Consider the following 25,568-nt stretch of genomic DNA (forward strand, 5'->3'; position numbering starts at 1 on the left):
TGTACAAGTATAGGCAGAATACTTTCTTATTTTTATTTTTTGATGAGAGAGAGAGAGAGAGAGAGATAGAATTTTAATATTTATTTTTTAGTTTTCGGCGGACACAACATCTTTGTTTGTTTGTGGTGTTGAGGATCGAACCCCGGCCGCACGCATGCCAGGCAAGCGCGCTACTGCTTGAGCCACATCCCCAGCCCCACATTTTTTTTTTTTTTTAATATTTTTCCTGTAGTGGGATTGAATGCAGAACTTAGCTGGTGTTATACAAATGTTCACCACAGAGCTGCATCTCCAGTCCTGCTCTTTGCTCTTTACATTTAACTTCAAGTTCATCTCTTTTCAAAGACTTTAAATTCCTTTGAGAGTAAAGAAAAGCTTTGCGTTTGGCAGGCACACAAATACTTGTTACAATTTACTAATACAAAGTTTCTCTTTGGGTTACATATTGTCTTGTTTCTTGTTTTGGTCTTGTGAGTAGATGGCAAATGATGAAGTCTATTTATTTGCATTTCCCTGCAGCACCCAGTAGGTGCTTGATAAACATTGCTTTAAATTGGGTAGAACCAGAAATGGAAACTGGATCATGAGACATGGACAAAGGAGTGAAATGTAAAACATGGCAAAGATAAAAGACTCGCAAAAGTGTTTTTTTAATCCATCTTTTGGACAAAAGTGAGAACTTTCCACTTGCACACTTGCAATAAGTTTTTTCAGATTGCCCTCATCCCCCGCAACTGTGGTATACTTAACACGGTAAAAATCAAATCACTGTAAAATCGAAACCACAAATAGTGAAAATGCTGAGCAAGAATTTCAACTAAAAACGATTTAACAATATAAATATTAATAGAAAGCTTGGGTATCAACATAATCTACAGAAAAAGAGGAGGTTTAGGAGAGATGGGTGTGAAGTCACACCTCTGTAATCCCAGCCATGTGGGAGGCTGAGGCAGGCAGATCCTAAATTGGAAGCCAGACTGGACAATTTATCAAGACAATCAGAATGAAAATAAAAAGGACTGGGGGTGTGGCTCAGTGGAAAAGCAAGCCTGGGTTCAATTCCCAGTATTGGGGGGCAGGGAAGGAGGCTTAGTCAGCATCCAACCATTAGTTCATTAGTCACAACGAGAAGCTGAATAATTCTTAAAATGTAAGGTCTTGCTGACAGATGATATATGTATAAAGCACATATCCAGAGAGTTACCCAGAGATGTGTGTATATAGCATGTGTATATCAGTTTCTATTATCTTTTTTTTTGGGGGGGGTACCAGGGATTGAACCTAGGGGCGCTTAACCACTGTGCCAGACTGCCCTTTTTGTATTTTACGTTGAGACAGAGTCTCACTAAGTTGCTTAGGGTCTCTCTGAGTTGCTGAGGCTGGCTTTGAACTTGTGATCCTCCTGCTCAGCCTCCCAAACCGCTGGGATTACAGGTGTGCACCACCGCGCCTGGCTCTGGGTAGGCTTTGTGTGTATCTATTTAACGGTCTTCTTAAAGATAATATAATTATTTTTCCACTTTGGAGTTGAGTGCTCCCTTACCCTTTATTTTCTCTCTCCTCTCTCAAAGCCGGTGAATGCGCTATTCGGGTGAACAGAGGAACCCGGTTCTGGGATGTATCAAAGTTATCTTTCCACTTTCCCAGTTCTCCCCGCCCCACTATCATATTAATATGTGGTTTTCATTTGCCCAGGAATGGGACCAAAGTTTCTGCAGCACGAAGCAATTTACATTGACGTAAACATTAAAAAACAAAAACAAACAGAAACCCGAAAGGAGCCATTCTCCTGACTACCCCTGACAGACTACCTATCCTTGCCTCTTCCTTAGAGGTAACCTCTCGTCCTCCAGCTTCAACTAAGAGCCGTCCAGTCAGAGAGTTCCTACTTCAGAAACGCTGCCCAATCAGGGGGCCCTTACCTGTAGCAGGTGAGGGATTCGTTTCCTTGCTTGACAATCTCCTCAGCCAATCAGAGCAGTTGGAGCAGGGACCCGAGCATTGCGGCCCCAGAGGGGAGTAATGGGCGGGGTTGCACCTGGCGACGGTGAATCACTCAACGGAGCGGCGGCTCTCTTCACCAATCAGAATGTGCAGGGGCGGGGCGCCGGCCAATCGGGTGTGGAGGGCAGGGCCGGGCGGGGCTCAACCTGGCGGCTGGAGTTTTTCCCTGAGCTGCGGATCCCAGAGCTGTGAGTTCCCGGGGCTCTTGCTGCTGCCGTCGTGTTGGGATTCTAATCGTGATGGGTACAAAGGCGAAAACCGGGGGAAAACAATTGCTTCTCTTTACGACGGCGATCCTGTGTAAGTTCCCAGAGTTTCGGGAGGAATTGGTGGGTCGGCCAGAGGTTGGGGGTAGGTGTTCCCCACGCCTCTTGCTTGCGGGGAGGGGTGGAGTTCAGAAACCTAATTTGCCTCACCCTCCTAGTTCTCTTCCACCCTCTTTTCCCCATCCCCCGCCTCCTGAGAGTGGCTGGCTTCCTTCCCTCACCTCGGAGGATTGTGACCCCTCCCCTTATACTGTGGGAAGGAGCTGCCCTTTCCCCCACACACCAAAAATAACCGGGTAGCCTGGCACCACTCTTCCCAGCCCTCACCTCGTGGCGAGGGCAGCCGGGAAGGGGGGGGGCACCCTTCCCACATACATCTACCCAGCCATCCCCTTCCATACGCACCTGGAAAGGGCCATCCTCTCTCCAACATCCACGAAAGACCAAGAGAAGCCATGAACGTCTAACCTCCTGATTCGCTTGGCTCCCTAAGGGCCTTAGGAGGAAGCTAATGGGGGTGGGTGGGGTGATAGTCTCCTTTCCTGCATTTTGCAGAAGGGGGTCTCTGGCGCTTCCTAATCCTTGGATTCCATGCTCTGGGAAAAGTGGGTGCAGAGTCTGAACAGGAAATGAAACTGAAATCTGAAATTTGCACAGCACGGTTCAGAATCCCTTTCTGGAATAACTACGGAGGAATCCTTAATAAGTGTTGACTGAGTGACTATTCCCAGGGGGAGGATGTGTCTTTGGCTGGCTGGCTTCTCAGAGAGCCAGGACTTTGCCCGCCCTCTGGCCGGGTATGAGTTTTTGTTTCCTTTGTAAACTCCCTTTCCTGAAGAACAATGAGGCTCACTTGCTGGGGCAGGCCTCTGTCTCTAGGTGTGCTGGTGTGGGGCTGAGTGTGTAGTTGGCGGTTTGTACCATAGTGAACCTGTGTCAGCACCTGTATGTTTATCTGTCTGATTTTTTTTTTTTTTAATGCAGTGCTGGGGATCATCTCGGGGCCTTTGGCATGCTTATGTCTGATACTTGTGTGTCTCTGCATATACTTGTGGGTGATTATGTCAGTATTTGTTCTATATGAGTCTGTTTACCCCCAAGATTCATGTTTTAGGAAGTGTAAAAGAAACCAACTAGTAAAATCAGTACTGATGTCATAAGGGTGATTATTTTGCTTAGAATATATTTTCTGCTCCAGATGGATAGACCCATTCCTTTATCCCTTATCACAAAAATATAAACCTTTAGGGTGGAATGGACCAGAGGCAATTTTAATTGTCTCCATTGTGCAAATAAGGAAATGGGTCTAAAAAGACAGGAAATTATTTTTTCAGGTTGATGAGGGGTGGAAAATGGGAATGGAACCAAAGCCTCCTAACTTGCTTCTCTTTATTCCACTCCTGGATCCAACATTTTAGGCATCCCATGGCCCAAGAACTGTCTGGGAATCTGCTTGAGAATCTACTGTCTTACTTACCTTTTAACAGTTCATTGCCACTAGGTTCTTCCTTGTCTTACTTCTCTCTCTCTCTCTCTCTCTCTCTCTCTCTCTCTGTGGTCCTGGGGATTGAACCCATGGGCGCTTAACCACTGAGCCACATCCAGCCCTTTTTGTTTTTAATTTTGAGACAGGGTCTGGCTAAGTTGCTTAGGGCCTTGCTGAGTTACTGAGGCTGGCTTTGAACTTGAGATTCTCCTGCCCCAGTCTCCCAAGCCACTGGGGTTACAGATGTGTGGCACTGTTCCTGGATCACTTCTCTCTTTCATTCTACTCATCCATTTCCATTTTTCTTCAGTTTCCTTCCCCTCTCCTATTTTATATCTGCCCATATCTTAGAAATGTTAGTGATGCCTGTGTGCCAGGGATTAAACAAGAGGCACTCAACCACTGAGCCACATCCCCAGCCCTAGTTTGAATTTTATTTAGAAATAGGGTCTCACTGAGTTGCTTAGCTTCTTGCTTTTGCTGAGGCTGGCTTTGAACTCTCAATCCTACACAGCTGCTGGTATTACAGGCGTGTGCTACTTTGCCCGGCTAAGTCTTTGCCAGCTCTTGAACTGTACAGGTACAAATCAAATCCAGAAGCTTCTTCTGGGTCAGTGACTATTGGTAACAGTTTTTGTCAGTGACAGTACAAATACAGTGACTGACAGTAGTTGTTAGGCTTATAAGTTTCCTGGAGCTCCTTCCTTCCTTTTCTCTCCCCCTGATTTCCTATATTATTTAGGATAGTCCACAATCATCACTGAAAGGATTGTGATAGCACTATTTTGGCTGAGAGTGTCTTCTGGGAATAAGTAACAGTGATTCGAAAGGAGCCCGTGTGATGTTGTATTAGCTTGATAGGCAGTGGGTCCTGGAACCCACTGGAGGAATGGACCTTGCAACTCTTCAATCAAGGTAGACCGGGGCAAGGGAAGTGATTTGGTTAGTGCAAATGAGGATGGAAATGAGAGCCAGGTCACCCCATCTGGGTTCTGCCTTGATTTCCTCCTCTCCCTTGTTTATGACCTTAGGCTAGTAGTTCAGTCTTCTCATCTGTAAAAAGGAGTAATATGTGTCCTGTCCTCATCATGAGGATCACTGGGGATAACAGCTATATTACTTGAACATGAAGGGATTATGGTTGAGTGGCTATTATGCCCTTTGGGTTTTATGAGGAGGAAAGAATGCCGGGGACAGCATTCAAAGAAAGCAGGGAGATTTCAAATGGCAAGAGTCAGAAAACAGGGGCTTTTTTGGTTGGGTATGGTGGTGTGCACCTGTAACCCCAGTGACTTGGGAGGCTTGCAAGTTTGAGACCAGCCTGGGCAACTTAGTGAAGCCCTGTATTAAAATAAAGTAAAAAGGGCTGGGGATGCAGCTCTGCAGTAGAATGCCCTTGGGTTCAATCTCCAGTACTGGGGGTGGGGGTGGGAGTGGGGTGGGGGTGTGTAGGTGGGTGGGGACTGGGCACATCTGCAATCCCAGTGACTCAGGAGGCTAAGGCAGATTGATTGTAAGTTTAGGTCAGCCTGGGCAACTGAGCTAGATCCTGTCTCACAATTAAAATAAACAAACAAACAAATTAATAAATAAGACTGAGAATGGCCAGGTGCATTGGCAAATTCCTATAATCCCAGCAACTGGAAAGGCTAAGGTAGGAGGATCACAAGTTCCAGACTGGCCTCAGCAACTCAGCAAGACCCTAAGCAGCTTAGCAAGACCCTGTCTCAAAATAAAAAAATAAAAAAGGGCTGGGAATGTGGCTTCATAGTATAGCGCCCTGGGTTTAACCCCCGGGGGTGGGGTGGGGGGGAAGTAGGGGCTCTTCCTTGGGCTTCTGGTCTGTGCCCTCCTGGGTGTTTGAAGCATGTATAGGTTACTCCTGTGTTCTCCCCTCCCCCAGGGCTGTTCCTCACAGTGGGCTCTGCCATCCGGAAGGAATAAGAAAGGGCAAAACAGCAGGGAGAGGGGACTGGGGTTGTGGTTCAGTTGTAGAGCACTTGCCTAGCATGTGTGAGGTGCTGGGTTCCATCCTCAGTACCACATATAAATAAAATAAAGGTTTTGTGTCAACTAAAAACAAACAAAAACCCAAAATAGCAGGGAGGAGTCAAGTGAAGTCCTAAAATTGGCCTGGGGAACCTGGTGGAATGGAAGGCCTGACCCTACTGGAGTAGGGATCTGGAGACACACTGGGAGACCTGGGCTTGGGAAGAGTAAAATTGGTTACCCATAGTAATGGTTTCCCCTTCCCTAGAGAACCTGTACTGAGAAAAGGTTAGGCTATCTCCCAGGCAGGAAAGGAGTTTCAGCTTAGCAGGGTGATGATGGCCAGTGGATATGTCAACTTTTGATGTGATCACCTTGAGGAAAGTAAACCTGGGATGGAATCCTGACCCGTCCTCCCCCTTATTCCAGTGTGGGGTTCTCACTGAGGTGTTCCTGGTGGGTGGAACTGCTGGTCTGGGTCTGGGTCAGGGTCAATCTCCAAGTCTTTGCGCTTCCTGCTGATGTTTCTGACTCAAGCTCTTATAAACACTTGTTTCTTACTATTCAGGAACAGACTTAACTGTAGATCAGTGAGTCATTCCTACTTTCCCCTCCCTCTAAGGAAAGAATTGTTTCTTCAAACTAGAAACTAGTGAGTAATTTCAGTTTGAAGTAGGAAATGAGTGGTGGTATGATTCTAGCATGTTAGTTTTTCTTGGTTCTGGAATGCTTTTACCTTGTGATGTTTCTCTTCATCTCCTTTGTGATTAGGGCTTGTCTGGGGTCTCCAGCCTAGTATGAGGTAGAGATACTGTGATTTTAAAAATTATTTAAAGCTGTGGATATAATGGCAGCGTAGTGGGCATAGTGGCACATACCAGTAATCCCAGTGACTTGGGACACTGAGGCAGGATTTCATGTTCAAAGTCAGCCTCAGCAATTTAGCAAGACCCTGTCTCAAAAAAGGGAGGCAGGGCTGGGGATGTAGCTCAGTGGTAAGGCACCCCTGGATTCAATCCCTAGTACTGCAAAATAAAAATAAAATAAATAAACAAAATTATTTAGAATGGATTAGTTGATTGGGGTTTGAGATTCAAAATGGTATCAGAGAGGTGGGGCATCTCATTTCCCACTGTTCTTATTCATCTCATAACCGCCCCCCTCAAGTTTCTTGTGTATTTTTCCAGTGTCTTTGTTATGCAGATATATGTATGTACATATATATATATTTTCTCCCTTTGCTTACACAGGAAGAAGTATACTGTATGTACAATTGCATCTTGCTTTTTTTACTTAGTATATCCTGTAGGCTTTTCATACTGCTATTGTAGGGATTGTGGTCTTGGCTATGAGTATTCACCCCACTCCCTCCCCACAGTCAGCTGGAGTTCAAGGCTCTCTTCTGTGGACATAGAAATGGCTGATCCCCTCCTAGAGATAGATGGAAGGGCTGCATGCATTCTGTGTGATAGGTTAGGAAATGATGGGTCTTGTTTTTCACATCTGTTGGTTTTGAGGAGAGACCCCTGGGGATCTCCGAACTCAAACCTGCTTCCTTTTCAGAGCCTCCGGAAAGACCTGGATGACTAGGACAAATGTAATTGAAGAAGAGGTTTCAGTGTTATGAAGCAGTTGTGGGAAGCAGTGTGAGTGGATGTATACTGGGGTTTTCCAGGCATTGAAAACCCAGAGTCCATCTGCCTGGGACTCCCAGATAAGCAGGGTTTCTGTCTAAAGTCCAGCTTGTGTTATTTGTTTCACAGTGTGGGGGTGGGACAGGAGGAAGCAGCTGGTTGACAGGAAGTTTGATGCCAGGCCCCTGGAGTGAGTCCTGGGCTGGCAGGCGTGACCTTCCCTTGCAATGGGAGATGGGGGTGGGGGGAGGTGGAGCTAAGCAGGTAGAACTGGAAAATCTGCGGAGAGAGGGCAAAAGGGAGTGATGGAGTGAAAGCTCTCCCGTCTTCCACTGCCTTTGCCACTTTCTGCCATCCTCAGGGGGCTGAGCCAGCTCATCGATGTCACTGAAAGTGCAGCCAAGTATAGCCTGTTGTTGGAGTCACAGAGCCTTCCTTTGCCCCCGCATTCCTTATCTGTTCCACTCCAACCTCAGGAAGAGCCTTCCAGTTGTGGGTCTTCCCTGGCCCGGGGTTCCCCCTGGTTTTTACTGGGATGGCTGGTTCTTACAGGAGTTAGTTCAGCCTCTCTGGGTTTAGTGGGAGGGAGGAAAGGGCACGCTGGGATGGAAGCCCTAGGTCCAGGTTCAAATTTTTTTTGTGTTGCAGTGTCAAATGTATTTGTTAATCCAACAAACATTGATGTTTACTGTGTTGTGAGCATTGTACTAGCTAGCGATGGGGGGCGTATAACACCTGCTTCAAGAAGATCTAAGAGGGCTGGAGGCATTGGTAACAGCATATATTCAGTAAACTGTGGGTACACCATAGCTGGGGGTTTCTTTAGGTGCTTTAGCTCCTTTACAGCTGAAGAGTCCTCTGAGACTCAACCTAGATGGGAACTTTAGATGCATTCTTAGAGAAACTGGCTGGCTAGTTTCCCTTCTATTCATTCCTTACTTTTCTTCTTTCTTTCATTCATTCTTTCTTTTTTTGTTAATACAAACAAACTTATGGCACAAAAGCAAGTTGAGGAACATTCTAATAATTAATAGGTACATAGAGGAAACAAAGGGTTTCCTTGTAAAACAGTGGAAGGAAGTAGCATTTCTATTGTGGCTTGGACTTGCCATGTATAAGTCATCCTTGTTGACGGCATCTGTTCAGTGTCCAGAGATCTCCAACATTTCCTTCTCATTCCAATAGTGCTTCTGAGCACTTCAGGTAGCATTTCCCCTAGGCAAGCACAGAGATAGGAGCTGGGGAGGGTGCAAAGGATCTTATCTGTCTCCAGGGAAGTACAGGCACATGGACTAAGAATACAGAGCAGAGTGTAGCAGGGGCTATCACCAGAGCATGAAGGGAATGGAGTAACTTTTTAAAGAGGTTCCCCCAACCCAGAACCCAGTACTGTGGATTGAGGGATTGAACCCAGAGGTACCACTGGGCTACAACTCCAGCACTTAAAAAAAAAAAAAAAAAAATATATATATATATATATACACACACACACACACACACACACACACACACACACACATATATTACAGTGATACATACTCCCGTAGGAAAATGGGAAAATACAGAGGACTATGGAGAAGATATAACCACATGAAATTGTATTACCTAGAGTTAAACACTTATTACTGGTGTTTCATTTTAAGTCTAATATGAATTAATATTATATACCCATACTTTATGCCTGTAATCCCAACAGCTCAGGAGGCAGAGACAGGAGTATTGAAAGTTCTAGCCCAGTTTGAGGAGTTTAGTGTGACGCTGTCTCAAAAGGAAAAAGAAAAAAGGCTGGGGATGTAGCTCAGTGGTAGAGTGGCCGTGAATCCCCAGTGCCAGGAAATTTAAAAAAATTATTTAACTATTCACCTTTTGTGGGGCATACAGATATTTTTCCTTCTTTGCTGTACTAAATAACATTAAATTGTCCATGTGTATTAATCTTTACACTTACCTTTGATTAGTTTCCTACACTATTTTCTTAGAAATTAGGAAAAGAGATTAATTTTGATTGTGGAAAGGCATATGGTTCAAGGAATATTTGAACAGGACCTTGAAAATGGATGGGATTTCCTTGCTTGCCCAGTGAAAATGCAGTGTAGCAAAATAGTTCTGGAGCCTCAGAATTGAGCAGACTTAAGTCAAGACTCCTACCTTACTATTTGTAGCCATGTGAATTGAGGCAACTGTTTTTTTTAAGTCTCAGTTTTCTTATCTGTAAAATGGGATCATAATGACAGTTTTTGTGAGAATTTAACGAGAAACTGCATATGAAGCAGTAATTTTAATATAAGGGCTTAATACATCACTGTATTTCACTCCTGACGTTACTCTTGGCAGTCACAGGACCCTGTTCAGATTCAAGGGGAAGGAAATTAGACTCTACCTTGGTCACAAAGAAAGAAAAACATTTAAGAGGAGATAAATATATAGATAATTATGACCATTTTTGAAAGTACAAAGTTTTATTATTGTTGTTTATTATATTATTATATTGTTTATTATTATTGTTTATAGTGATTTCTAAGAATTATAGCAACACTACAGATTTATATAGTAGTCCCTTATAACCTTGATTTCACACTTTTTTTTTTTTTTTTGGTACTGTAAGTTAAATCTAGAGTACTTTACCACGGAGCTAAATCCCTATTTATTTCTTATTTTTAGACAGGATCTCAATTAAGTTGCTGAGTCTGGCCTCAGACTTGTGATTTTCCTGCTTCAACCTCCCTCGTACCTTGGATTACATTTCAGTTTGAAAATATTAAATGGAAAATTCGAGAAACAATTCACAAATTTCAAATTTTTTTTATTATAGTATATTATTATAATTCCTCTATTTTATTTTGAGTTATTATTAATCTTTTTTTGTTTCTAATTTATAAAATAAACTATCATAAGTATGATTACATATCATAAGTATGTATGTACAGGAAAAAACAGTATATATGGGATTCAGTCCTATTCATGTCTTCAGGCATCCGTGGAATGTCTTGGAATGTATCCCTCAAGGATAAGGAGTGGTAAACACTACCAACACACTCCTGCCACCCCCATCTCTTTTTTTGTAGTGCTGGGGATTTAACTTGTGAACATTCTACTTCTGAGCCACATCCACATCCCCATCCCTTTAATTTTTTTTTTTTTTTTTTTGAGACAGAATTCTTGCTAAATTGCCCAGACTGGCCTTGTATTTGTGATCCTCTTGCCTTAACCTCCCAAACTTGTGATCCTCTTGCCTTAACCTCCCAAACTTGTGATCCTCTTGCCTTAACCTCCCAAGTAGCTGGGGTTATAGTTGTGTGCCCCTGTGCCTGGCTCCCAACCCTCTTTTGAAAACAAGTCTCTTATAAAAACCTGTAGGGATTGATTTCTCTGTTACTGTTTTGTGCTGATTTTGACCCACCTCCTCTCCTCTTTAAACTCCTTTTCCTCTTTCACATTCTCCTACCCTTGTGCTGTTTTATCCGCCTACTTTCCTGTTCTCAATCATAGAGTCTCCAGGCTACCTGTATTCTGGTTTCCTTCTGCCCTTTTTCTCCTTGAAATTTATCAGACACACATTCATGCTCTAGGATCTTGATGGTGTAGTGATCTCACATTTCTTGCTTATCTGCTACCTCATTTCACAAATAAATTTTTAAGTTTATTTGAACATTTGCTTCCTGGTATACCACTATTGGGATATTTTCTGTTATTTCCTCTCTCTGAACCCAGGGCCTTATGCATGCTGGGCAAGTGCTCTGCCACTAAGCTACATCCCTCTCCCCTTTTGGCCATTCGTTTGCCTCTCCTTTATGACTTTGTTCCTTCTTGTGATCTCTCAGATTTTTTTTTCATTTCTTTTTTTGTGGTTCTGGGAACTGAACCCGGGGTACTCATCCCCAAACTCTTATTTTCTTATTTTGATACAGGATCTTACTAAGTTGTCCAGGCTTGGCTTGAACTTGCCTCAGCCTCCCAGATAGCTGAGATGACAGGCTTGTACCTCTGAGCCTGGCTGACTTCCTTTTTTTGAATTCTTTTTTCCTTTTCCCCTTTTCTCTAAATTATATTCTTGCTTATGACAGAAATATAGAACATAGAATATAAAAGCTGCCTGTGTTCTCATCTCTCAGATACTATGTACTATCAATTGTTTGGCGAGTATTTTTTTTTTTTTATTTATTTTTATTTTTTAGTTGTAGTTGGACACAGTACCTTTATTTATTTTTATGTGGTGCTGAGGATTGAACTCAGAGCCCTGCACTTGCTAGACGAGTGCTCTACTGCTGAGCCACAACCCCAGCCCGTTTGGAGTGTATTGTTACAGTTTTTTTGTTTTTTGTTTTAGTGCAAGAAATTGAAGGGCGGTGGGGATGGGATGGGACAGGACAGGACCGGACATTTTGGGCTCTGTATTAACATTACCACTGAGCTATATCCCCAGTACTTTTTATTTTTTACTTTGAGACAGTTGCCCAGCCTGGCCTGAAACTTGTGATCCTCCTGCCTCAGTCTCCAGAGTCACTGGGATTACAGGTGAGGGCCACCATGCTTAGCTTCATCACGCCTTCTTAAATCAAGGCTGTGACACTGGTGACTCCATCAGAAGGTCCACTGATGGTACAGAGCTCAGACCCTTGCATTAGTCTGCTAGGGCTGCCATAGCAAAAGACCACCAGCTGGTGGCTTAACAAAAGTGACTTTTCTTACAGTTCTGAGACTAAAAGTATTGGTAGGATTGGTTTCCTCTGAGATCTTTCTCCTTGATTTCCAGATGGTCCCCTCTTTTGTTGTCCTTCACGTGGTCATCCCTCTGGCAAGTTGTCTCTAACCTCCTCTTCTGATAAGGACACCAGTTAGATTAGATTGGGGTATGCCCTAGTGGCCTCATTTTAACTGAATTACCTCTTTAAATGACTCTATCTCCAAATAATCATATTTTTGAAGTATTGGGGGTTAGGACTTCAACATAAGAATTTAAGGGAAACAATTCAGTCCCTAATAATCATACCATTTTGAAGTTTACCCCTGTAAAAGGATTAATTTTTTTTTTTTTTTTTTAAGAGCAATGTTCCACAGGGCGTTGGGTGCATGCCCATAATACCAACAACTCAGGAGGCTGAGGAAGTAGAATTACAAGTTTGAGGTCAGCTTCATCGATTTAGTCAAACTCTTTGATTTATCCAGACTCTTTCTCAAAAACACAAACAAACAACAACAAAAACAAACAAACAAAAAGGGCTGGGGGTGTAGTTCAGTGGTCAGGTGCCCCAGGTTCAACTCCCAGTATAAAAAAAAAAGCAAGTAATGTTCTGGCCAGGGGTCTCCTTTTCAGTTGATTTGGGTTTACTTGAGTTTTTGGGTTCCTTTTCTAGTGGTGAAAATGTTTGAAATGGATTCACTTCTTTTCCCCACTTACTTTTAAGTGAGCGTAGGAGGGCAGGAGTTCTCATTTGTGTTTTGAAATCCCAAGTCACTGAGCGTGATGAACTGTTTTTGCTGGCACTGGTTTTACCTTTTGTGGCCAAGTGGCACTAACTCTCTACCCTGAGTTCTTTGTGGATCCCCCAACCCTCTCCTAATTTCCACCCTTTCCCTTTCCATCGATTTGTAACAGTCCCTGTTGAGGTGCCAGTCACAGGAGTTCTTCCCACCTTTTGCTGCCTTAGACCTTGCATTAGAAGACCTCTTGACACTTTTGGCTCTGCACACTTTCTCTGAAGGGTCTGTAGGTGTCTGAGCACAACCAACTTGGATGCAGGAACCAACCTTTACCATTGTAATAGCAAGTGGAAATTGCCCATATGCAGAGAACTTTGATTTTGTTCATAAGTGGTAAAGCAAATTTAAAACACTTTAAAAATATTTATTTTTGGCAATGGGAATTGAACCCAGGGATGTTTTACCACTGTGCTGCATCCCCAGACAGGGTCTGGCTAAGTTGCTGAGACTGACCTGAAACTTGGAATCCTCCTGCCTCAGCCTTCTGAGTAGCTGGGGGATTACAGGCATGTGCCACCATGCATACCCTAAAAACACTTTTAAAGTGATTAAAGATATAAAACTAGTTTTTAAAAAAGGTCTAATAGAGCCTTCATATTTTGAAAACTGGATAGTTTTTTTTAAAAAAAAATTTATGCAAGGCTGGGTGCGGTGGCACATGCCTGTAATATCGGCCACTTGGGAGGCTGAGACAGGATGACTGCCAAATTGCCTTAGCAATTTAGTGAGACACTGTCTCAAAATAAATAAAAAGGATTGGAGGTGTAGCTTAGTGGTAAACTGCCCTTGAGTTTATCCCTAGTACTAGAAAAACAAAAATTATGCTAGAATTAAAAGTTTTAAAAGCTTTGGCCCAGAATCAAGTATTTCCCCCTCTCTTAATTTGGTCATACTCTATCTGCCAGTTTGAAAATTGAATTTATCCTTGCAGATCAACCTTAACAAGTAGATGTCACAGTTGATGATCTGCTAGGACCTAATTTTTTAATGCTCAGTAACTAGTGTTCAGCAAACATTTATCTTGTACAAGGAATTATGTTAAGAGTACTCAGAATAATAAATAACGTCTGGTCTCTGCTCTCTGGGGTTTACTGTCTGGTAGGGGAGAAATGTGTACACAGATGATGTCACAATAAATGTGGGAAGTGCTTTGACAGCATTTTGCATGGTATAATGAAAGCCCAGGAAAGGCTGTAAGCTGGCTATGGGGAGGATTGGGGTGTGGTAGATCATTTCTCAGAAAATAAAGTGGATGAGTAGGTGCCAGCCAGATGAAGAGGAGAGAAGGGCATTCCACATAGCAGAAATAGCATGAGCAAAGGCAGAGAGGTTGCAGAACAGCCCAATCTTTGCTGGGAAGTGTAAGTGGTTTTGTATTGCTAGAAGGCAAAGCATAGCTGCAGAGTGGATGAGGAAAGTGATAAGCTTATCACAGGGCAAGTAGTGCTGGAACTTTCTTAGTGTGCAGAAAAATTTGGATTTTATAATATAGGCAGTGTGGAATCATCAAAAACTTGAAGCAAGCTGGGTGTAAGTAGTGGTGCACACCTACAATCCCAGTGACTTGTGGAGGTTGATGCAGGAAGATTACAAGCTTGAAGTTAGCATGGGCAACTTTCAAAATTCTGTCTCAAAATGAAAAATAAAAGGGACTGGGGATATAGCTCAGTGGTAGTGTGCCCTTGGGTTCTACTACTACTACTGCTACTACTACTACTACTACTACTACTACTACTAAAGCTTGAGGCAAGTGTCAGATTTGCATTGTTAAGCAAGTTGTGTAATATAGTATAGCATAGTCTTTGCAACTGGGTTGCATTGGTTTGAATCTGCCCTACCACTCACTGTTTGGCCTTCAGCAAGTTTAACTGCTCTGGGCTTCCATTTCCACATGTAGGATATAGGGGCAATAATAATACCCTTACCCACTTCTGAAGGTTGTTGAAAGGATTAAATGATAGTAAATGTCCTGTGCTTACAACAGTTCCTGGCATATACTAAGTGCTCCGTAACTGTTAGCTTTTCAACTGGCAGTGGAATGAAAGATGGATTTTCTATACATGGACCCTAAACTTAAGCATGCCAAAAATCTATTGATGCTTTTAACTTTGTGGCTTTTCTCATTGTGAACCTAAGAATAAATTAAGCTTCACAATGGAATGGATGAAATTTCCTTCTGTCTTGGTTTACCACAGCATCAGTGGGACATTTGTATGTGTGTGTACAGTGTGGCAAAAATAGGTCCAAGGTTAAGTGCAAGAGGGGAGCTTTGGTGAAACCAGGTAAAATATAAAATAGATGAGGAGAATGGGCAGGAAAATAGGCTGTCTTGATCTAGATGGGATTCCTTGAAGAAGAACCCCTATCCTTGCTGATGGTGTAGCAGGTTAACATGTAAAAACTTTTCAGTTACTGTTTATTATTTATTCATAGGTTTTGCTAAAGAAAACTTTGAAAGGGGCTGGGTTGAGGCTCAGTGGTAGAGCACTTGCCTGGCATGTGTGAGTCATTGGGTTCGATTCTCAACACCACATACAAATAAATAAATAAATAGAATAAAGGTCCACCAACAACTATATATATATTTTAAAAGGAAAACTTTTAAGTTAGAAAGAAGTGCATATGGAAGGGCCTATAGATTAGATGATGATAATAATACATATTTGGAACTTCCTGTTGGTGAGACATCGTTCTAAGTTTATTTGTATTCGCTTGTTTAACCCTCTCTACAGTCCTTTGATGCAGAAACTGTTATTATCCCCATTTTACAGATGGGCAAACTGAGGCTCAGAGTGGCTAAGTGGCTTGCCCAGGTCATATAGTAACAGAGTGGGATTTCAACTTAGGCAGTCTAGTTCTAGAGACATGTTCAAGAATGAGAAGCGAATAGAAAAGGCATGGTGGTAAGACTGGGCTTGACTTGAATGATAGGCAGGCACATTAGACATTGACACAGTTGGTCCACAGTAGACAGGCAATCTTACATCAGAGGAAGGTGAGTGAACATTGAGGTGGAGGTCCCTGTCAGTCCCCAACTCCCTTGTACTAGGAATCAGTATCTCACACAGAGAGGACAAGCCCTCTACTACAGAGCTATATCCTCAGCTTGTTTTGTTTTGCTACTGGGAATTGAACCCAAATTCTTGTACATGCTAGAGAAGCACTCTGCCACTGAGCTGTGTCCCCATCCATTTTTTTTTCTTTTTAAAGAGAGAGTGAGAGAGGGGGAGGGAGATAATTTTTTTTTTAATATTTATTTATTTTTTAGTTATTGGCGGCCACAACATCTTTGTTTGTATGTGGTGCTGAGGATCGAACCCGGGCCGCACGCATGCCAGGCGAGCGCGCTACCGCTTGAGCCACATCCCCAGCCCCTCCCCATCCATTTTTATTTTATTTTTAAATTTTGAGACATCTTGCTAAATTGCCCAGGATCAGGCTGGCCTTGAACTTCTAATCCTCCTCCCTCAGCCTCCTGAATGGGCCCTTTTTGTTTTTATTTTGAGACAGGGTCTCAATAAATTGCTTAGTGTCTTGCCAAGTTGCTGAGGCTGGCCTTGAACTCACGATTCACTTGCTTTGGTTTCCTAAGTTGCAGGGATTACAGGTATGTGCCATTGCACCCAGCTACTCTGTGTATTTTTAACAGACGAAAAGCCCAGAGCAGGTAATGGTAGTCAGGATTAACGAGAAGAAGCAGAATATGCCTGTAGTCCGATATATTTGTGTAAATGTGTGGTGTGATTCCTAAATGTGTTTTAGATCTGATGACCTCAGTGGACTCAAATAAGAACTTTAGCCAAAGTCAGAAGTGACAGGAATAACCATCAAATTCATATATTGTGATTTATGTGTGTGAGTGTGTGTGTGTGTCTATTTCAGAGGCTAGTTTTTAGTTTAATTAGATGCTGCTTGTTATTTGGGTGGTGTCACAGGTTGGGTTCCCAGGAAGCTGACTCTGAGATATCAATTATCATTCAAGACATTTATTAGGGAGTGCTCTTAGGATCCACACCTATGGAAAGGAAGGGAAGGAAGCAAAATTGGACAGAGGAGAAATTGAGTTTTGCTGTAGTTTCAAGGAGGCTTCAGTCTACTCACAGGGAGCTTTGGAGCAAGACATCTTTGATGCCTCGGGTTGGGGATTTGGGTGATAGAACCAGGGCTTTACGCTGCTTCTGCCTCTGGTAAGAGGCAGGTTGGACAAGGCCGTGTTCTGGCTATCCTCAAAGGCTCGGAGTCTTCTTTTGGCAGCACTCCCAGCAGCTGGGACAATAAGTCCTTCATTCCTTTCTTTTTCTTTTCTTTAATATACTGGGAATTGAACCCAGGGGCACTTTACCCCACTGAGCTGTTTTTATTTTTTATTTTGAGACAGAGTCTTACTTAGTTACCCAGGCTAGCCTTGAACTTGCAATCTTCCTGCCTCATTCTTCCTAGTCACTGGGATCACATGTCAGTACCTGGCAAGAATGTTCAAAGATAAAGAAAGATTTATTTGAATTTAAAAGATATGCTTGCATTGCACATTGTTATGAATTTATCTAAGAAGACAGGGCTCTAAGGCATAGTTGGTAAATTTGAGCTTTGAAAATGTGAATGACGGTAATTGTAGAAGTGGCAATTTGTGCCCCTTTTGTGAACCTGACCACCTCCCCCATTGATTATTGGCTTCCTTATTCCTTACTTCTTCCACCTGCATCCCATACCACCTTTTCTTTCTCCATTTGATTAGTAGGAGGTTCTAAGGAGGTCCTGTGAGCCCAGATCTAGCCCCAGCCCCATCTCAGCATGGGCTGTGTGATCTTAGGCACGTTTCTTGTAATCTCTCAGTTCCTTGTGTAAAATTGGAATAATAATACTTGTCCTGCCCATATATCATGCTTATTTCAAGGATCAAATGATGGCAATATATCTGAAAACACTTTAAAAGCACCCAATGCTCTACAAATGTCAAGTATTATTATTATCCTCATTATTGCTCCTCCCTACCTCGCCTCCAGCTTGCTGGCTTCCTTCCAGGATTGTCTTGACAAGTGGCTGCGATCCTTTGTGGAGGAGCTTTCTCTGAACCATGAAATGTCATTCTGGAAGCTGCCCTTGGACTAGTAGGAATTTAATTATATTATGGGGAGTTACAGAGGGAACCATTCAAAGAAAGAAAGAAAGAAATTGCATTTGAAAGAAATGCTTTATTTCCATTGATAGAAGAAGTATTGGCCTATAAACTCTCGCACACATACACATATATACACATATATTGAAAGAAGATATTTGGGAAATTGGTCAAAGGATATAAGAGCTGAGCTGGGAGGAACTCAGCCCCATCAACTGGGTCTGTTCTTCCCTCTCCATGGTGTTCTCTCCCTTTCTGATGGGGCCTGTTTCTTTCCTTCTCAGGTCCCCTGGTGCTGGGCAAGGGTACAGTACACATATCTGAACCGGAAATTCGAGTTCCTGAGAATAACCGTGAGTGGGGCTGGGCTGTGGAGGGTGGGCAGGTATCAGATGAACAGGTATCAGATCCCCAGGGGCCAGGAGTACATGTAGCCCAGACTGTGGTTTGGGGTTGTTACCTACCTTCCACATGTTGATATTCCTTCCTCCTCTCATTTTGATTCTGTCTTGCAGCGGTCAAGTTGCCCTGCTCCTACTCTGGCTTCTCTTCTCCCCGTGTGGAGTGGAAGTTTGTCCAGGGTGACACCACCAGTCTGGTTTGCTATAACAACAAGATCACAGGTGAGTTGTTCCACCTCCTTCCTGATTACTGAGGTCGTGTAACAGTTGGCCCTGGCCAGGATTCCACGGGTGGGGCACACCCTGGGGCCCATCTCCGGGGCCTTCCCATTCCTCTTTCAGGAAGAAGAAGGTGCCTGTGTACCTTGTGTATCAGCTTCTCTTAGCTTCTGTTCACTCTGTCTGCCTCTGTTCCCTTCTCCTGGTAGCTTCCTATGAGGACCGTGTTACCTTCTCACCATCTGGCATCACCTTCCAATCTGTGACCCGGAAAGACAATGGGATGTATACTTGTATGGTCTCTGAGGAAGGTGGCAACAATTATGGGGAGGCCAGCATCCAGCTTATTGTGATTGGTATGTATCTTCCACGTGGGCCTGGAATTAATGCTTCCTTAACCTCTAGCAGACTCTAATAAGATTGTGAGAGGCCTGTGGCTAGGGGTATTCAGAGTCATTAGGCTAACAAGGGGAGGGATGAGGGGTTAGGTGGAAACCAGGGGCATAATTGAGGGTAGCTATAGCTAATTGGATGGGGGTGTCATTATGATCTATTAATTATACTCAGGTAGCCAGCCCTGTGTTCAGTGCCTTCCCCCCACTTTTTTTGGATCGTCCGTTCCTAACTTGGATTCAGTATAATTTCTTTTCTTTTTTCTTTTTTGGTACTGGGGCACTTAACCACTGAGCCACATCCCTAGCCCCCTCCCCCACCTTTTTTGGGTACTGAGGATTGAAATCAGGGACCCTCGACCACTAAGCCACATCCTATGGGGGCCATGCCTGAGCTATTTGAAGAGTCTCTACTCGGCCTCAAGTAGATTTTGGTAATTCAAGGAGATTTTGGTCTGGCATTGCAAGTCACTTTGTGGCTTTTAGCAAAGCATGAGGTGACCTCAGTCTTCAGTCTTCACCCAGCTAGAGAGGCTGCTCTGTAGCTTCGGACTTGGGCGTTACCCATTGGGCCACAGCCCTCCTACCTTATTTGGCAAAAGAACATTCCACTGAAATCCTTTGAATCCCCCTTGTATAAATAAAGCAAATGCGAGCTCTTTGCTCTCTTTCCTTCCAGTGTGAAAGCTGGACCTCTAAGGTCACAGAGCTGCCTCACCCTTGTTTTTCAAAATTGTTTCTGTGTCGTGTAATTTTTCTCCATATTTCTCAGCCAGCACATTTCAAGCAAGGGAAACCCAAAATTCATAGCCCACATAGGACACGGGAGAGATATACAAGAATCAAGACAAGGGGCTGGAAATGGCTCACTTGGTAGAGTGCTTGCCTCACATACATAAGGCCCTGGGTTCAGTCCTCAGCACCACCAAAAAAAAAAAAAAAAAGAAAAGAAAAAGAAAAAAAAAAAGAATTATGACATCCCCACCCAATTTTGAATTTTATTTAGAGACCAGGGTCTCACTGAGTTGCTTAGCGCTCACTTTTGCTGAGGCTGGCTTTGACCTCGCGATCCTCCTGCCTCAGCCTCCCCTGGGATTGTAGGCATGTGTCACCATGCCTGGCTTGGATATGCATAATTTCTTTTCTTTCTTTATTATTTTTTATGATGATAATGGGGATTGAGTCCTGGTGTGCTAAACTACTGAGCTACATCCCCAGCATCCCCCCTCCTTTTTTTAAATTTTCTTACTTTGAGACAGGGTCTTGCAAAGTTGATGAGGCTGGCCTTGAACTTGATCCTCCTGTCTCAGCCTTCCGAGTTGCTGGGATTACATGTGTGCGCCACTGTAGTAAACTTCAATGCCTTTTTTCCTTCTTTCCCTCCCCAGTGCCTCCATCTAAGCCTACAGTCAACATTCCCTCCTCTGCTACCATTGGAAACCGGGCAGTACTGACCTGCTCAGAACAAGATGGTTCCCCGCCCTCTGAATACATCTGGTTCAAGGATGGGATACAGATGCCTACAGATCCCAAGAACAACCGGGCCTTCATCAATTCTTCCTATACTCTGAATCAGAAGTCAGGGGAATTGGTATGCAGAGGGTGGGAATGAAGATGTACAGGGAGGGCACTATTACACAACTGTTGATAGTGGGAAGGAGGAATAAGTAACAAGGTGAACTTGAAGTTTGGATCAGAAGACATAAAAGATCAGTACTTGATTTCTTTAAGTAGGAAGCCAGCTGGACATGGTGGTACACTCCTGTAATCCCAGCTGCTCCGGAGGCTGAGGCAGGAAGATCTCAGCCTGGGCAGCTTAGTGAGACCGTATCTCAAAAGAAAATAAAAAAGGCTAGGGATGTAGCTCAGTGGTAGAGTGCCCCTGGGCTCAATCCCCAATAGTGGGGGGAAGGTACAACAAGTCAATTTATTTTCTTCCCTCTAGGTCTTTGATCCTGTGACGGGCTCTGATACTGGAGAATACAGTTGTCAGGCACAGAATGGGTATGGGACACCCATGAAGTCAGAAGCTGTACGCATGGAAGCTGGTGAGTGAGAACGTGGCAGGGCTTGAGCTCAGATCTAGGCTGCTCTGCAACCTGCCATTGGCAGCCTTGTCACTGTCATGATTGAATGTCCATGTGCCTGACCTCTCCTTTGTATGTCACAGTGGAACTGAACGTGGGAGGCATTGTAGCAGCTGTCCTTGTGACACTGATTCTCCTTGGAGTCTTAATTTTTGGCATCTGGTTTGCCTATAGCCGAGGCTACTTTGACAGTAAGTATTTGTTTTCAGAGATTCTCCTTTGCACTGTCCCCAGTCCAGGGCATAGTTTGTGGGTACCGATGAAATTCAGACCCTGATACTGCACCCGTGTGTGCTGGGGCTCTCCCCTTCGGGAGCATAGATTATTTGACCTAACCTAGATCAAGTGTTGGATACTAGTCCCCCACCTTCCTATGCCGTGCTGTATTCTATCTTGCTAATACTCCTTTTTTTCTCTTTCAGGAACAAAGAAAGGGTGAGTGAGTGCTGTCCCAGAGTTCCTCCAAGATTAAGAAAAGGATGCTTGTGGTTTGAAGCCGAGATGTGTCTGGGGGATGGGTTGGAGGTAGAGGTGACCAACTCTCAGAGGGAAGACAATTAGATTTTAGATTTCTTTTTCCTTCCTTCTTCCTTGCCTTTTGCCCCCCTCCCCCTTCCTTTCTTTTCTCTTTCCTGGGGATCGAACCCAGGGCCTTATGCATGCTAGGCAAGTGTTGCACTCCTGAGCTACATCCCCAGCCTGACAACTATATTTCTATCCCTGTTCACCCTGGGCTTGTCCTTTCTCCCTCTGCCTACACCTCTGTCCTGTGCTTTTGCAAAGTCTCAGTTCTGGCCTCTAAAATTGGCACAGAGAGGTTAATGAGCACCTAGGGGACTGAGCGTCTCTACCTTCTGGCTTGTCCACAGGACTTCAAGTAAGAAGGTGATTTACAGCCAGCCTACTGCTAGAAGTGAAGTGAGTATGCCTGCCCTGGGGAGGGGAGGGGTCCCTAGCCTGTGCTTATGTGTCTGGGGGTTTATTAGCTAAAGAAGACTTTTGAGTTGACCGGATTCTTTATTTCCCTAGGGGGAATTCAAACAGACTTCGTCATTCCTGGTGTGACCTGACCTGGCTCATCTCCTGTCCTCTGTGCTTGCCCCACTCAGGTGCTGCCAGACTCTGGTCCCTAGTGTCTAGTTTCACAGGATGCCTTATTTGTCTTCTAGACCCCACAGGACACCCCACTTTTATCTTCCTTAGAATGTAACTGTAATAACGTCAGCTACGTGCCCCTTTCTCTTTTCTATCCTCCCTACCTTTCCGACCACTGTTGAGTGGCCTGAGACTTGTGTAAATTTTAATTCCGTGTCCTAGCAGGGAGCAGGCAAGAATTCTGGGCATGCCTCTGTTGATCTCCCTCGCTAAGTAGACAGCAAGAGTGGCATGGCTTCCAGGAATTCAAAATCACTACCTGGCCTTACTTATGGACTTTGAATAAGGATCTTGAGCCTATTTCCTAGACTCTCTCCTGCCATAATGAGGACTGGTGCCAGCTGTTCTGGAGTGGGATCTGGAGAGCAGAGAAGCTGAAATGGTTGTTTGGTGACGACGTTCTCTTCCATCTCTGGAGCCCACTCTTCTGTCTTCCCACGAAAAGTGCCACTGGGATCCTCCTTGTTAAATCTTCCTCCTGAACACAAGCAGACTGACACTGTGTCTATAGGAAAGTGGGAGGGCATAGTGAACTTTCAGGGGACTTGGAGCGAAGACTTAAAACCACTGATTGAAAGAAAAGAAGGCTAGAGCTTTCTGTGCAAGCCATCACTCTTCCCTCAGCTGGAACAACCGGACAGACCCTTTAAAGATATCTGTAGAGCTGTGAGGATGTGCACGTATTATTTGTCTTGGCTCTTTGCTGAGCGTGTGTGTGTGTTTGTGTGTGTGTGTGTGTGTGTGTGGTCCTAGCTGTATGCTGAAATCAGGCAGAGTGTTGGAGGGCTTCCTAGCTCTTCTGTGAGATTGTGTTTCTGTGTGTTTGTATCAACCAGATGTTGCTGGAAATAAAAACTTGGTTTGTCAAAGCTTCTTTTTGTTGGGAGTGGGAGATATTAGATCTTTCAGGGTCCCTAGGCTCCTTCTTTGTACATAATGGAAAATGGCCTCAAAATCCTACCTCCTAGCACACTGGTGCCAATTCCTTGAGGCCTGTATTGCCTCCCTATGCTGCCCCTTCCTGGTTCTCAATTCAGGGCAGAGCTTCTGGATTTAAGATGATCATTCCAGACCCTTCCGTGGCCAGGACTTCCTCTCCTGGAGGAGAGTACCTAGACTGAAGCTGATACTGTGCTCTATTGTTCTGCTTGGCCCAACTGGGAGGACAAAGTATCCAGCCTCCTGCCCAACTGGGTATTCATGGGCTTTCCTAAGTCTGTAGGGAAAAAGTGCTGCCCAGGGGGATTTCTCAGATCATTTGGAGAACCCCTTCTCAATAATAGCTTAAAGTAGTGACTATTACTTTATTTAGCAAGTGGGATTCAGGAGAAGGTATTCTGAAACAGGAGCAGGAACAAGCAGGGATAGGCCTAGTGGTCATCACTTTTCTTCTCCCCATTTGAACCCTTTTCTGCCCCCCAATCTGTTTATTAACTAGCAAGAGGGCAAAGAAAGGCTCTCCCAGGTTTTATTTTGCTTATTTCTACCTTCAGATTACACTAATTGCCACTTTGTCATATTCTGTCTGATGATCTAAAAATCCCTAACAATTACATTTTCTACAAAGGATCTAAAGAGGAAAATGAAGTCATCAGTTAAGGGTCAGGTACCAATAAGAAAAAATTTCCAGAGGAAATAAAATCCAATTAGGCAATAAAAAATTACGAGACAGTTCAGTACATATGGAAATTTTTGAAGTATGGTTCAGTTCTGTGTCGAGGTTGGAGGACTTGGTGGGAGGAGTATAGAGGAAAGGCCTCAGCAAAAGTAGTGATTTGGGGGCTGGGTCTGTGGCTCAGTGGTAGAGCACTTGCCTAGAATGTGTGAGGCCCTGGGTTCGATCCTCAGCACTATATAAAAATAAATGAATGAAAAAAAGGCACTGTGTCCATCTTCAACTAAAAAAATATTTAAACACACACACACAAACCTGGTGATTCGTGGCTCCTGTAGGTTTGAGGTAAATGTTTCCTGACTTAGTTGTCAGCCTTGGAATGTCTCTCTCCAGCTTACGAAAGTCCTTTGGAATTGGGAAACACTGTGTCTGCTTTAATTTTAGAAATTTAAATCTTATTTTTCTAATAAATATTTATTTTTTTTCATGTCAAGTTTGTTTAAATCCAGAAGTTCTACATTAAGAAGAGAATTGTGACTCTTGGAGTAAGTTTGATATTCAGAATCTTCCTGATAGTACTGTTAACTGGGATTGGGGATATCCTTCCACACAGCTGGTTGGTTAATATTTTAATTAATTATTCTGGTGCTGGGGTTTGAATCCAGGGCCTTGTGCATACGAGGCAAGCATTTACCTACTGAGCTATATTCCCAGCCCAACATTTTATTTTTAAATTTTATTTATTTATCCCAGTGGCTCAGGAGGCGGAGGCAGGAGAAATGCAAGTTCAAAGCCAACCTCAGCAATTTAGCAAGGTCCAAAGCAATTTAACAGGACCTTGTCTCAAAAAGAAATGTGGGGGCAGGTGCTGGGGATGTGACTCCATGGTTAAGCCCCTCTGGGTTCAATTCCTGGTACAACAAACAACAACAACAAAGAAACAAAACTGTCCAGTTTTCAAAAAATAAAGACTCTAAGCAGGTGCAATGGTTCATACTGGTAATCCCAGCAATTCCAGAGGTGGAGGCAGGAGAACCACAAGTTAAAGAATACTCTGGGCAACTTAGTGAGACCTTGTTTCAAAATAAAACACGAAAAGGGCTGGGGATGCAGCTCAGTGGTGGAGTGCCCTTGGGTTTAGTCCCCAATACTGCAAATAAAGAAAAAAAAAAAAAGAACAAACAAATGCAGATGCTGGCTCCAGGAAGTCTAAGTTTCCTTTGATGTGATGAGGAGGGAGCAGAGGGGGAGGCACTCTTGGGAAAAGATGACCCCCTCACAGCACATGGATTTCCTGCTTTTAGTCTTACTGTTCCCCCTTTTCTTTTATAAAAGTTGTTATGTGTCCCTGAGCCCTCTGAAGACGGAGATTTGATAGGGTTGGGGATGTAGCTCAGCGGAAAAGTATTTGCCTAAGATATGCAATGCCTCAAATTCAATCCCCAGTAAAAAAAATAAAATAAAATGGGGATTTGAGACGGAAAAAGTCTTCTATTTTCCTCTGTACCACCTTTGAATAAAATGTTTTCCTCCATTAACTACTTTTTTTTTTTTTAAAGAGAGAGAGGGAGAGAGAGAGAATTTTTTTTTAATATTTATTTTTTAGTTATCGGCGGACACAACATCTTTGTTTGTATGTGGTGCTGAGGATCTAACCGGTGCCGCACGCATGCCAGGCGAGCGCGCTACCGCTTGAGCCACATCCCCAGCCCCAATATATATA

The 25,568-nt window shown here is 43.7% G+C and overlaps 1 protein-coding gene and 1 long non-coding RNA gene across 2 annotated transcripts in view; one reads left to right on the top strand and one right to left on the bottom strand.

Moving 5' to 3' along the window:
* The window catches only part of LOC107147489, a 4,896-nt gene extending 2,711 nt beyond the window's left edge, over positions 1–2,185 (bottom strand). Inside the window, exon 1 of the long non-coding RNA XR_001504160.2 lies at positions 1,923–2,185. This is a non-coding gene — a long non-coding RNA (uncharacterized LOC107147489). The remainder of the gene's footprint in view (positions 1–1,922) is intronic.
* F11r (F11 receptor) lies at positions 2,148–23,099 on the top strand. Its single transcript, XM_015491984.2, has 10 exons — positions 2,148–2,304; positions 18,261–18,329; positions 18,492–18,599; positions 18,806–18,952; positions 20,377–20,579; positions 20,934–21,036; positions 21,159–21,266; positions 21,498–21,510; positions 21,945–21,993; positions 22,105–23,099. The coding sequence occupies exons 1-10, from the start codon at positions 2,244–2,246 to the stop codon at positions 22,138–22,140; spliced, it is 897 nt and encodes a 298-aa protein (XP_015347470.1). The 5' UTR covers positions 2,148–2,243; the 3' UTR covers positions 22,141–23,099.
* The last annotated feature ends 2,469 nt before the right edge of the window (positions 23,100–25,568 follow it).

This window comes from Marmota marmota, unplaced genomic scaffold (assembly GCF_001458135.2).
Source record: "Marmota marmota marmota unplaced genomic scaffold, marMar, whole genome shotgun sequence".
Classification (NCBI taxonomy): Eukaryota; Metazoa; Chordata; class Mammalia; order Rodentia; family Sciuridae; genus Marmota; species Marmota marmota.

Excerpts from the sequence above, each read along its gene's own strand:
- F11r (XM_015491984.2), top strand. The coding sequence starts at position 2,244 with ATGGGTACAAAGGCGAAAACCGGGGGAAAACAATTGCTTCTCTTTACG. Across the intron at positions 18,953-20,376 it reads CATCCAGCTTATTGTGATTG|TGCCTCCATCTAAGCCTACA; the intron begins GTATGTATCTTC and ends TTCCCTCCCCAG. Across the intron at positions 21,037-21,158 it reads AGCTGTACGCATGGAAGCTG|TGGAACTGAACGTGGGAGGC; the intron begins GTGAGTGAGAAC and ends TGTATGTCACAG.